Source organism: Silene latifolia, chromosome 5 (assembly GCF_048544455.1).
Source record: "Silene latifolia isolate original U9 population chromosome 5, ASM4854445v1, whole genome shotgun sequence".
Lineage (NCBI taxonomy): Eukaryota > Viridiplantae > Streptophyta > Magnoliopsida > Caryophyllales > Caryophyllaceae > Silene > Silene latifolia.
Window position 1 is genome coordinate 14,258,970 of NC_133530.1, and position 12,736 is coordinate 14,271,705.

The window sequence follows — 12,736 nt, forward strand, 5'->3', positions numbered from 1 at the left end:
GGTCAGTAGTTGATCAAGCAACTTCCGGGTCATCGTTTAGGGGTTAATGATTTTCCTCAACGCTCATTATAATTTTTAATTCAAACGTTTTACCTTAAATTCGTGCAACTAAAATACAATTAATGAGAAAACTCATAACTAGGCGTCCTTGTGCAAGAATCAAAACTTCTGCCGTGCTTGTCAATTTGTTGAGTTAGACGTGTTCAAGTGTATTAGATGACTTACCTTGTTCCTACTAAATTAAGTCACTAGTGAGTAGTCCATATCTTACGACAAGCGTGTAACATTTAATGGTATGCCCAAAAATAAATTTTGCTTTAGCAAACTTTGTACAAGAAAGGAAATTAGCCTTGATCATGGCATGAACACCTACAACATAAGTATGAGTTTAGCTATCAACTAAAAGAGCTGAGTAATGAGTAAACTCATCCATTCAAAATGAAATAGCTATAACAGAGGCCATATCTCCTCGGAGACGGAGCTCTTCCCAGGTCCGCTTGGCCATGGCCTAGGCAAGAGTGAAAAATTAGTCAACATTATTTTTGAAAGGATTCTATTTTTAAAATCATTATGTAATATTTGCTTGTTAATTAATGTCATATTAGATGTCAATGCATAATAAATATAATATCATATTTACAATTAGTCAACATTTATTTTAGGGTTGGTTCCCAATATGCATTTAATTTTGTTGGAATTAGCTACTTTAACTTACTATTAGTGACATATGTAGAAATATATTGATATTAATATTGCTCTTTGAAGTTTGTTGCATGGAACACTACATCAATAGTTATGTCTCTATGGAGGAAGATTGGTAAAACATTAAACGAAATTGATGATAAATTTCGGCCCTAGCTACTATTTGTCCCATGAGTACATGCTCTTATTCATATATTGTGGTTTGAAACACTATAGATGTTGAGATTATGAATAAATAAAAAATTGCGGAAATTGTTTTTTTTTTTTTTTAACTTCTACGAAAAAATTATTAGTAGGCCACAAATTTCTATACTTGTAGTCTCAAAGGGGGCCATTATTTAAAGCCAGTCAATTAGTTTAAGGCTATAAACGAGTGTTGGCTTCAATATCGCAAACTCATCCTCATGCGTTCTTGTACAAGTAACTAGGCTCGCAAATTTGACAATGTAAATAGACTAAAATGAAGTTTATGGTCATAATTATTACTCACTTTACTGATTTATTTAACCTTCTTAATAGGTAATAGTATTAGCAAACCAGTGTACATGCAGGAAGCAAACATGAAGGCATAGATTATAGGGTAATTTTTCGACCCTTTATTATTACAATACTTTATATATATGGACACCTATGGTCCATGACCTTACTGTATAAGTTTAAAGTCCGCGATAAGAGTAGCAATGTCTGGGACTGTGTCACTGATGTTGCCGTCAGCACGTGTCTTGGTAGCCGCGTCGGTGGAAGTGTCAAAAGTTAATGCAGTGTCCAACTTTTGCTGAATTTGATCAAAGGTCAGATTGGCAATGACTTGTTTTGCGCCACATACAACATACACCTGCGTTAAAACCAAGAAAAAAAAATTAAAATGATCCGAGGAAAATAAAATGCAACCTAATAAAATGATTAATCAACTTATCATCACCAATAGAATTACGTGCGTGCGTTTAAAATAATTCATATTTACCCTGTTAGGAGTCTGAGGTGATGTGTTATCTGCAGGTGCATGCCATGCCAAAACCCACGAACAGTCCCCTCGATGCATTTTTCCCATTATACACCACCGCCGCTTTGGAACCAAAAAAGTTTCCCTTCAAGTGGGTAAATATGGCACTGCTATTGGGAAAAATCTTCTCCGGAAAAGTGCCAACCGGAGCGCTGACCCGTTATGAGATCTAGCTAAGGTCATAGCAAAATGGGTCAGTTATTCATGGTGGCTTGGGTACCATTTTGTGGTGCTTGATTGTCTTCTCGCAAACCGCGACATTTTGTTCTTGCATCGTAGCCATATCGAGCTTTAATGGTACATATTACACAAGAATCTTAATCACTTAGTTTCATTCAAAACAATGAAAGTAATAAAACAAAACCAAATAGCATGTAATTTATTTAAAAAATAACAACAACAATAATTAGTTTCATGCACCAAAAGTCTTCATACCTTGAAATTTGTGAAGATGTTAATAATTTCAACGTTGCGTCTTGCTTGCCCCAACCATACTACCACCTAAGCTATTTATATAGTATTCGGAAACATTTATGCGCAATAACGGATATAAAAAAAAAAGTAGATTCATTATTCTAATTTACACCATAGCGTAAGAATTTTCCATCACCTCCTTTAAACAAGAATCATATTCTTCATTTCTTTTCTTTGACTAAAGAGACTACCTTATGATAATCGTAAAAAAATGGGGACTCAAGTTAAATAGCTAACACTTACTCCGTATTTTCTACATACTTTTGTAAGTACAATACAGAGAGTTGTGCAATCATTAAACGTGGTAATCCCTCCATCCCGATCATTTGCTACCTTTGAAATTGGCACAAAGACCACGGAAAGAGTAGGAGACTATTTGTGATAGAACAGGGAATCAATAAGAACTGAATATATAATACATTGAACATGCATGAAAGCAAAATTGTTGTCTAAAGGAAACTCATATAGCTAGCTGGTGGCTATTAATTTGAATGATCATGAAAACTAAACAGAAAGATCATCATAGGCTTATAAATCATCTATGTTCCTAGTTATCGCATACTGACTCGATTTTATCCTCTTTCTAACAGGATATATTTTGTTTTGTTTCATAGTGTGATAGTTTTTGCATATGTATTTTCTTTTCTAATGAAATGCAAAGATTATTTTTGAAAAAAAAAAAAATTTGTACATGACAACATTATTTATACAAGTTTGACTAACAAAGCTAAGAGCCTAAGAGACCTAAACCTAGCCGCAACAAACAATCATTAATGGAGATTGTGTACAAGCGAATTACGAAAAGTTATATGGACATGAATTATTAAAATATACAAAAAGATATGAATAGATAACTCAGAAGATAATGAAGATATAGTTTGAATAATTTGTGGACATTATTTTTGAGCGACAAGTGGACAATAAGTAATGAGGATGATCACATTACCCTTCATAAATATTTTTAATGAAGAAAGATAAACAAATAAATAAAAGACACATAAACGAAATAATTAAGTAAATAAATGACTACGACGGATAGCATATTAATCCAATTTTAAGATAAAATGAACTTCGTTCATAAAAAAAAGAGTTGAAAATTTGTTAGATAAGTTACCCTAGAATTTAAGAAAAAAGAGTAAAACATAACTCTCGGGAAAAGGATTGTGGTGGTGTGTTGGTGACTTGGACTATAACACGCTAAAGCTTGTATGATTTTAATTAGGATATTCGACCTGGACCATTCTAAATCCACCTAGTAAAACTCAAAATTTGGTTGAGTAAACCGAAAGGACGCGACTCCAGGTTAAACTTATACCTTAATTAATTTTCTTTGTATCAATCAAAACAAAACCGAAATCGCCCAATGACACAAAATTGATTCACACGAATGGATTCCCCGATAATGCATGTATAGGACTTACAATGGTCTAAAGTTGATCATAATTGTTAGTTAAGAGGTGTTTAAGGGATCTTTGTAATTTGGTAACTCCTCTAAGTACGGTTACATAAATCATGTTGTGTGCGCGATGAACTGATATATAAAAAACCAAACAACACATGCAAAGATAATATACTACTCTAAGAAGTTAAGTCTACCATCAATATGGGACTTCATATATTTGACGTGGATCTTTTTAGGACCTTCGTAGATATCTTAAAGGTATAAAGACATCCACGTTTGATGACGGTTATCAAATAGAACAACCGATTTCGTATAAGTGGTATACCCTTATTTTCATACACAAAGATAATAGCTAGTGTGAATACTAGCAAAATAGTCGAAATCCGTGGTTTCTCTAAGTGAGTTATATATTTCTACTTTATGTTGTTTGATTTTATTACTCATTTAAGACGCGTCTTTTCAGAAGAATACTTACTTTTTTTGTTCGTATTAATCGAGAATTTTTATCATTTTGGTGGAGAATTTATTCCCTATATGGCCATTGACAACCAATCTACGCTTAAAACATATCCACACACGTAGTAATGCATGGTAGATTCAATACCTTTTAGAACAAATAGTAAATCCACTCATATGGCATATGATTCCGAAATGACAAACACTTCATTCATTGAGTGTTTTGCCCAAAATCCACTTGTGATGTTGTCACATAACACGCTCGCGAGAGATGGTACTATAAGACAGTCTCACACCGTGAGACGGTCACTTTTATAAAAAAAAAAAAAAGTTAATTCAATTATCATTAATAAATGGGTTATCTTTTTACATAAAAGGGCCGTCTCATAGTGTGAGACGGTTGTACACAATAAAAACTGTGGTTTTAGTTATTCTACTCATTTATATAAATCTGTATATTAATTTGATAACAGAGTTAAGAATTTTGTCTCCTATATTTACATAAATCTGATATATTATTTTGTAGTTACTAATCTTTTTAGAAATCAATAATTTTAATAAGAAGGCGAAAAGAATTAGGAGGTGAAGGGTTTTCTTTTTCCGAAACTATGATATTCGTTTATACAACGAAAGGTTTAAAGTAAGAATATGTGGTCAAATCTAATTTCGTTTCAATTCGATTTCGGTATGATTCATTTTAATTAGACACCTTAATCCGGTTGTTCTATTTCCAAACGGTGATTGGGTCGGGTCAGTAGTTGATCAAGCAACTTCCGGGTCATCGTTTAGGGGTTAATGATTTTCCTCAACGCTCATTATAATTTTTAATTCAAACGTTTTACCTTAAATTCGTGCAACTAAAATACAATTAATGAGAAAACTCATAACTAGGCGTCCTTGTGCAATAATCAAAACTTCTGCCGTGCTTGTCAATTTGTTGAGTTAGACGTGTTCAAGTGTATTAGATGACTTACCTTGTTCCTACTAAATTAAGTCACTAGTGAGTATTCCATATCTTACGACAAGCGTGTAACATTTAATGGTATGCCCAAAAATAAATTTTGCTTTAGCAAACTTTGTACAAGAAAGGAAATTAGCCTTGATCATGGCATGAACACCTACAACATAAGTATGAGTTTAGCTATCAACTAAAAGAGCTGAGTAATGAGTAAACTCATCCATTCAAAATGAAATAGCTATAACAGAGGCTAAAGGAGATTAATGGTTGCCTTCTATTGATTAAACTTTGGGTATAAATACAATATTGCTAAGCTACAATTAAGGACTAGGTTACACTAAACTAGGTAACAAATACCACTAAACTAGGTAACTAAATCAGTAAATAAATAATTACAATTTACATAATAATTACTTATTCTATCATACCCCCTTGGTTGAAACGGGAGGTGAGCGAGCGTTTAAAGCGCGCACGGAAATCGTCAAAAGGACGAGAGGAAGGCCCTTGGTGAAAATATCCGCTATTTGATAACGTGATGCGACATGGCTAACACGAACTTCGCCGCGTTCAACTTTCTCGCGAACAAAATGAATGTCCATCTCAATATGTTTTGTACGTTGGTGTTGAACTGGGTTGCTCGATAGATAGATAGCACTTACATTGTCACAATAAACAAGTGTAGCTTTAGGCATAGGCACGTGAAGCTCGACCAACAGGTTACGAAGCCAAAACGATTCAGCGACAACATTCGCTACGCCACGATACTCGGCTTCTGCACTTGATTTGGACAAAGTAGGTTGTCGTTTAGATGCCCATGAAATCAAATTGTCACCTAAGAAAACACAATAACCGGATGTAGAACGACGCGTATCCGGACACCCACCCCAATCGGCATCCGTGTAGGCCCGTAGGAGGGACGGAGCAGATTTGTTGAGCCATAGGCCACGGTCGGTGATCGTGTACATAACGAATAATTCGTTTACGAGCGGCCATGTGTTCGGTCATCGGATTGTGCATGAAGAGACAAATTTGTTGCACGGCGTAGGTAATGTCGGGTCTAGTAAATGTCAAATATTGAAGAGCACCGGCAAGACTACGATCTGAGTAGGGTCCTCGAACGGGACGGAAGTGACGACGCTTAATTTTGGTTTAGTGTCAACTGGAGTGGCGCGGCTTTGCAAGAGGCCATGCCGGCTCTCTCAACAATCTCATTTGCATACTTGGTTTGGGACAAGAACATACCTTTGGAACTTTGTTTGACGGAAATACCCAAGAAATAATTTAGTGGGCCAAGATCCTTCATAGCGAATTCCGTTTGGAGACTACGCATAATTTGAGAACGAAGAGCAGCTGAAGAACACGTGAGTATAATATCATCGACATAGAGCAATAAATAGGCGAGATTAGTACCATGTCGAAAGATAAATAAAGAGTGATCCACTCTGCTATGCGTGAAACCAATGGTAGCAAGAAAGTCCGCAAACCGTTTATACCATGCGCGAGGAGCTTGTTTGAGACCGTACAAGGATTTTTGGAGTAGACATACAAAATCAGGCCGAGAATTATCCTTGTACCCAAGCGGTTGGTACATATAAACCGTTTCATTAAGGTTGCCATGGAGAAAAGCATTTTTGACGTCAAGTTGGTTAATTGACCAAGACTTCGATAATGCAAGAAGTAAGAACGTGTTGGTGTAGCGGCTTCACAAGGACTAAATGTTTCGCCATGCAATCGATTCCAACTGTTGAGTCTTACCGTCACCTACAAGACGAGCTTTATACCTTTCAAAAGAACCGTCAGAATTAAATTTATGACGAAAAATCCACATGGAGCGAATGACATTTACGTTCTTAGGACGAGGAACCAAGACCCATGTCTTATTATCAATAAGAGCTTTATACTCGTCATCCATGGCCAGTTTCCAATTTGGGTCACGAATAGCAGTCACGGGATTCCTAGGAATAGGTGAAATGGCTACAATGTGTGACAAATTGTGTTCGGAGGCTGGTGGTTTGACGTAGCGAGGGTTTGGTTTGTAAATACCATGATCGGCTCGGGTAGTGGGTTTGGAGAAAGGGTGGCGTGAGGCAGCTGCTGATTGGGCCGTGGCAGAGGCGGGTGCGGGGTGTGAAGTGGCTGGGGCAGTAGCTGGCTGTACCGGGGCAGGTGTGACCGGTGGAGGCTGGTCACGGGTTGGTTGGTCAGGCGGGATGGGTGTCGTGGCTGGGGAGGGAGAGGTCATATGGCGAAGGACATATGGGGAGACTCCGTCATCCAAAAAATCATAGGTATGAGTGTCGGGGTGATGGACAGACGCAAAAGGGAAGGTGTGTTCATCGAAGAGAACGTGACGACTGATAATAAGTTTATTAGTGGACATGTCGAGACACTTATAACCGCGATGATCTTTTGGATAGCCAAGGAACACGCAAGGGGAAGACCGGGGTTGCAACTTATTTATAGTTGTCGATGGTACCAAAGGAAAACACAAGCATCCAAAGACACGGAGATGGCTATAAATAGGTGTGCGATTGTATAAGAGTTGAAGGGGAATTTTATAGGCAATGGGTTTGCTTGGAAGAATGTTCAAAATGTATGTAGCTACTTCTAGGGAATGATGCCAAAAACGAGTCGGTAGTGAGGCATGAAAAAGAAGAGTACGAACTATGTTATTAATGGAGCAATTTTGCGTTCGGCCTTGCCGTTTTGAGACGATGTGTGAGGACATGAAAGGCGAAAAACCAAACCATTAGCAGCACAAAAATCTCGAAACAGATTGTTGACAAATTCTGTTCCATTATCACATTGAATCGTTTTAATTTTTCGTTCAAATTGAGTTTGGACGAAGTTATGAAATTTTGTTAATATGGAATTTACTTGATTTTTTGTAGCAATAGGAAATGTCCATACAAAATTGGTAAAATCATCCAAAATGACAAGATAATACTTGTGACCTAAAGAACTCAATGTCGGTGATGTCCATAAATCACAATGTAAAATATCGAAAGGCATACAAGTACGAGAAATAGAGCTAACAAAAGGTAATCGAACATGTTTTCCAAGCGGACAAGATTGACAAAAGCGATTTAGAGAATTCGAATTACAATCTATGAATTTATTTTGCCTAAGAACAGAAATAATAGGACTGCCCGGATGACCTAAGCGATTGTGCCATTCGGACGGAGCTAAAGCTGCAAAAGTCGAAAAATGCGCGGCTGACTTCGTGATGGACGACACAGGATAAAGACCACCCCTACTCTCACACCTCATTAGACGAGTCCCCGTCCGTAGATCCTTCACGAAGAAAAAAAAGGGTCAAATTCAATCGACCATATTATCGGTGGTGAATTTTCTAACGGAAATTAAGTTTTTGACTAATTTGGGGGCAACTAGGACGTTTTTTAAGATGAAAGGAGGGTGTGGTTTGTTTAAGGAAGTGTGACCGTGACCACGAATCGGGATTGAGTGACCATTTCCGACTACAATGCCATTATTAAAGCTCGAATTAATAAAAGACGATAGAATACCTGGATTCGCCGTCATATGAGACGTAGCACCCGTGTCCATGACCCATGGTTCGGGTGGGGTGAGTCCGAGAGTATACATGGCCGCCTCAATGTCAGTTTGAGACGGTTGTGATCCATCAGCAGCTACATACGCCTGAGGACGAGGACCCAAGATCCCTTGCTGAGGCCGAGGTGTATAAGTGGGTCGCATAACCCACGGGCTAGACGGATACGGACAAGGTGGATAACCCCAAGGAGCCGACGGCCACTGCCACGGCCCGTATCCTCCTGACCACTGTTGTGGTGCGGCAGGAGTCGAAGTGGCTGGAGCAGCGGCTGGAGTAGATTGTCCCTTGCCGCCTTTCCCGCCTTTGCCCTTTTTCTTCCCACCAGAACCATTGTCGCGGCCACCCTTGCCGTTCCCAGATCCAGAACCCTTCGACGATTGCCCTCCATTATCGCTATCAACTCCACCACGAGCATAAAGAGCCTCCGATGAAGTCGTAGCAGCCTGTTTAGCAAGCCCTGCCTCTTCGAGCGTCAACATGGATCGAGCACGATAGAAGGCAGGTAGAGGGGACTTTTGTCGAATTATAGTCCCTACATTATGATATGCCGGAGATAGACCGGAAACCAATTGAAGAACCAGACGATTATCAGATACGGGAGATCCGACATTCTTCAGTTGGTCCGCCAAAGATTTGAGCCTTTGACAGTATGCCGAAACAGAGGAAAAATCCGCCATTTCGACGTGCGAAAATTCCTGCTCGAGCGTAACCGCCCTGGAATTCGCGTTGTCTTGGAAAATATCAGCAATACGTTGCCAAGCCTCCATAGCCGTAGACTCGGCTTCGATGATAGTCTCCAAGAGTTCGGTGGTGATGGTGGAGTAGATCCATTGCAACACCGTGGCATCGAGCGTTTCCCACAACTCCTTTTCGTCGTTCGTGACAGGGCCGGTGACGGCGACCTTAGGTTCGACTATATGGTGAAGCACTCGATTGGATTTGGCATGATTTGTGAACAATGCCACCCAAAGAGGGTATTGATCGTTATCCATTCCGAGTTTGATAGGAATGTGATTCGTGATATTGTTCACTGCAAGAGCCGGGTGAAAAGTCGACTTTGCTTCAGGGGCCATTGAGGGTGACGTGATGTCGGGAATGGGAGAAGAAGAAGAAAGATTAGCGGAAGCGATTTCGGTAGGATTAACCTAGAAACCTGATACCATAAAGGAGATTAATGGTTGCCTTCTATTGATTAAACTTTGGGTATAAATACAATATTGCTAAGCTACAATTAAGGACTAGGTTACACTAAACTAGGTAACAAATACCACTAAACTAGGTAACTACATCAGTAAATAAATAATTACAATTTACATAATAATTACTTATTCTATCAGAGGCCATATCTCCTCGGAGACGGAGCTCTTCCCAGGTCCGCTTGGCCATGGCCTAGGCAAGAGTGAAAAATTAGTCAACATTATTTTTGAAAGGATTCTATTTTTAAAATCATTATGTAATATTTGCTTGTTAATTAATGTCATATTAGATGTCAATGCATAATAAATATAATATCATATTTACAATTAGTCAACATTTATTTTAGGGTTGGTTCCCAATATGCATTTAATTTTGTTGGAATTAGCTACTTTAACTTGCTATTAGTGACATATGTAGAAATATATTGATATTAATATTGCTCATTGAAGTTTGTTACATGGAACACTACATCAATAGTTATGTCTCTATGGAGGAAGATTGGTAAAACATTAAACGAAATTGATGATAAATTTCGGCCCTAGCTACTATTTGTCCCATGAGTACATGCTCTTATTCATATATTGTGGTTTGAAACACTATAGATGTTGAGATTATGAATAAATAAAAAATTGCGGAAATTGTTTTTTTTTTTTAACTTCTACGAAAAAATTATTAGTAGGCCACAAATTTCTATACTTGTAGTCTCAAAGGGGGCCATTATTTAAAGCCAGTCAATTAGTTTAAGGCTATAAACGAGTGTTGGCTTCAATATATAAACTCATCCTCATGCGTTCTTGTACAAGTAACTAGGCTCGCAAATTTGACAATGTAAATAGACTAAAATGAAGTTTATGGTCATAATTATTACTCACTTTCTTGATTTATTTAACCTTCTTAATAGGTAATAGTATTAGCAACCAGTGTACATGCACCGGAAGCAAACATGAAGGCATAGATTATAGGGTAATTTTTCGACCCTTTATTATTACAATACTTTATATATATGGACACCTATGGTCCATGACCTTACTGTATAAGTTTAAAGTCCGCGATAAGAGTAGCAATGTCCGGGGTGTGTCACCTGATGTTGCCGTCAAAGACGTGTCTTGGTAGCGCGTCGGTGGAAGTGTCAAAAGTTAATGCGGTGTCCAACTTTTCTTGAATTTGATCAAAGGTCAGATTGGCAATGACTTGTTTTGCGCCACATACAACATACACCTGCGTTAAAACCAAGAAAAAAAATTAAAATGATCCGAGGAAAATAAAATGCAACCTAATAAAATGATTAATCAACTTATCATCACCAATAGAATTACGTGCGTGCGTTTAAAATAATTCATATTTACCCTGTTAGGAGTCTGAGGTGATGTGTTATCTGCGGGTGCATGCCATGCCAAAACCCACGACAGTCCCCTCTCGATGCATTTTTCCCATTATACACCACTGCCGCTTTGGAACCAAAAAAGTTTCCCTTCAAGTGGGTAAATATGGCTTGCTATTGGGAAAAATCTTCTCCGGAAAAGTGCCAACCGGAGCGCCTGACCAGTTATGAGATCTAGCTAAGGTCATAGCAAAATGGGTCTGGTTATTCATGGTGGCTTGGGTACCATTTTGTGGCTGCTTGACTGTCTTCTCGCAAACCGCGACATTTTGTTCTTGCATCGTAGCCATATCGAGCTTTAATGGTACATATTACACAAGAATCTTAATCACTTAGTTTCATTCAAAACAATGAAAGTAATAAAACAAAACCAAATAGCATGTAATTTATTTAAAAAATAACAACAACAATAATTAGTTTCATGCACCAAAAGTCTTCATACCTTGAAATTTGTGAAGATGTTAATAATTTCAACGTTGCGTCTTGCTTGCCCCAACCATACTACCACCTAAGCTATTTATATAGTATTCGGAAACATTTATGCGCAATAACGGATATAAAAAAAAAAGTAGATTCATTATTCTAATTTACACCATAGCGTAAGAATTTTCCATCACCTCCTTTAAACAAGAATCATATTCTTCATTTCTTTTCTTTGACTAAAGAGACTACCTTATGATAATCGTAAAAAAATGGGGACTCAAGTTAAATAGCTAACACTAACTCCGTATTTTCTACATACTTTTGTAAGTACAATACAGAGAGTTGTGCAATCATTAAACGTGGTAATCCCTCCATCCCGATCATTTGCTACCTTTGAAATTGGCGCAAAGACCACGGAAAGAGTAGGAGACTATTTGTGATAGAACAGGGAATCAATAAGAACTGAATATATAATACATTGAACATGCATGAAAGCAAAATTGTTGTCTAAAGGAAACTCATATAGCTAGCTGGTGGCTATTAATTTGAATGATCATGAAAACTAAACAGAAAGATCATCATAGGCTTATAAATCATCTATGTTCCTAGTTATCGCATACTGACTCGATTTTATCCTCTTTCTAACAGGATATATTTTGTTTTGTTTCATAGTGTGATAGTTTTTGCATATGTATTTTCTTTTCTAATGAAATGCAAAGATTATTTTTGAAAAAAAAAATTGTACATGACAACATTATTTATACAAGTTTGACTAACAAAGCTAAGAGCCTAAGAGACCTAAACCTAGCCGCAACAAACAATCATTAATGGAGATTGTGTACAAGCGAATTACGAAAAGTTATATGGACATGAATTATTAAAATATACAAAAAGATATGAATAGATAACTCAGAAGATAATGAAGATATAGTTTGAATAATTTGTGGACATTATTTTTGAGCGACAAGTGGACAATAAGTAATGAGGATGATCACATTACCCTTCATAAATATTTTTAATGAAGAAAGATAAACAAATAAATAAAAGACACATAAACGAAATAATTAAGTAAATAAATGACTACGACGGATAGCATATTAATCCAATTTTAAGATAAAATGAACTTCGTTCATAAAAAAAAGAGTTGAAAATTTGTTAGATAAGTT

The 12,736-nt window shown here is 37.3% G+C and overlaps 1 protein-coding gene across 1 annotated transcript; it reads right to left on the minus strand.

The window, feature by feature from the left end:
• Positions 1-8,316: 8,316 nt before the first annotated feature.
• LOC141654877 (uncharacterized) lies at positions 8,317-9,642 on the minus strand. Its single transcript, XM_074461989.1, has one exon. It carries the CDS (start codon positions 9,640-9,642, stop codon positions 8,317-8,319), a length of 1,326 nt encoding a protein of 441 aa, XP_074318090.1.
• Between the last annotated feature and the right edge of the window lie 3,094 nt (positions 9,643-12,736).

Excerpts from the sequence above, each read along its gene's own strand:
- LOC141654877 (XM_074461989.1), bottom strand. The coding sequence starts at position 9,642 with ATGGCCCCTGAAGCAAAGTCGACTTTTCACCCGGCTCTTGCAGTGAAC.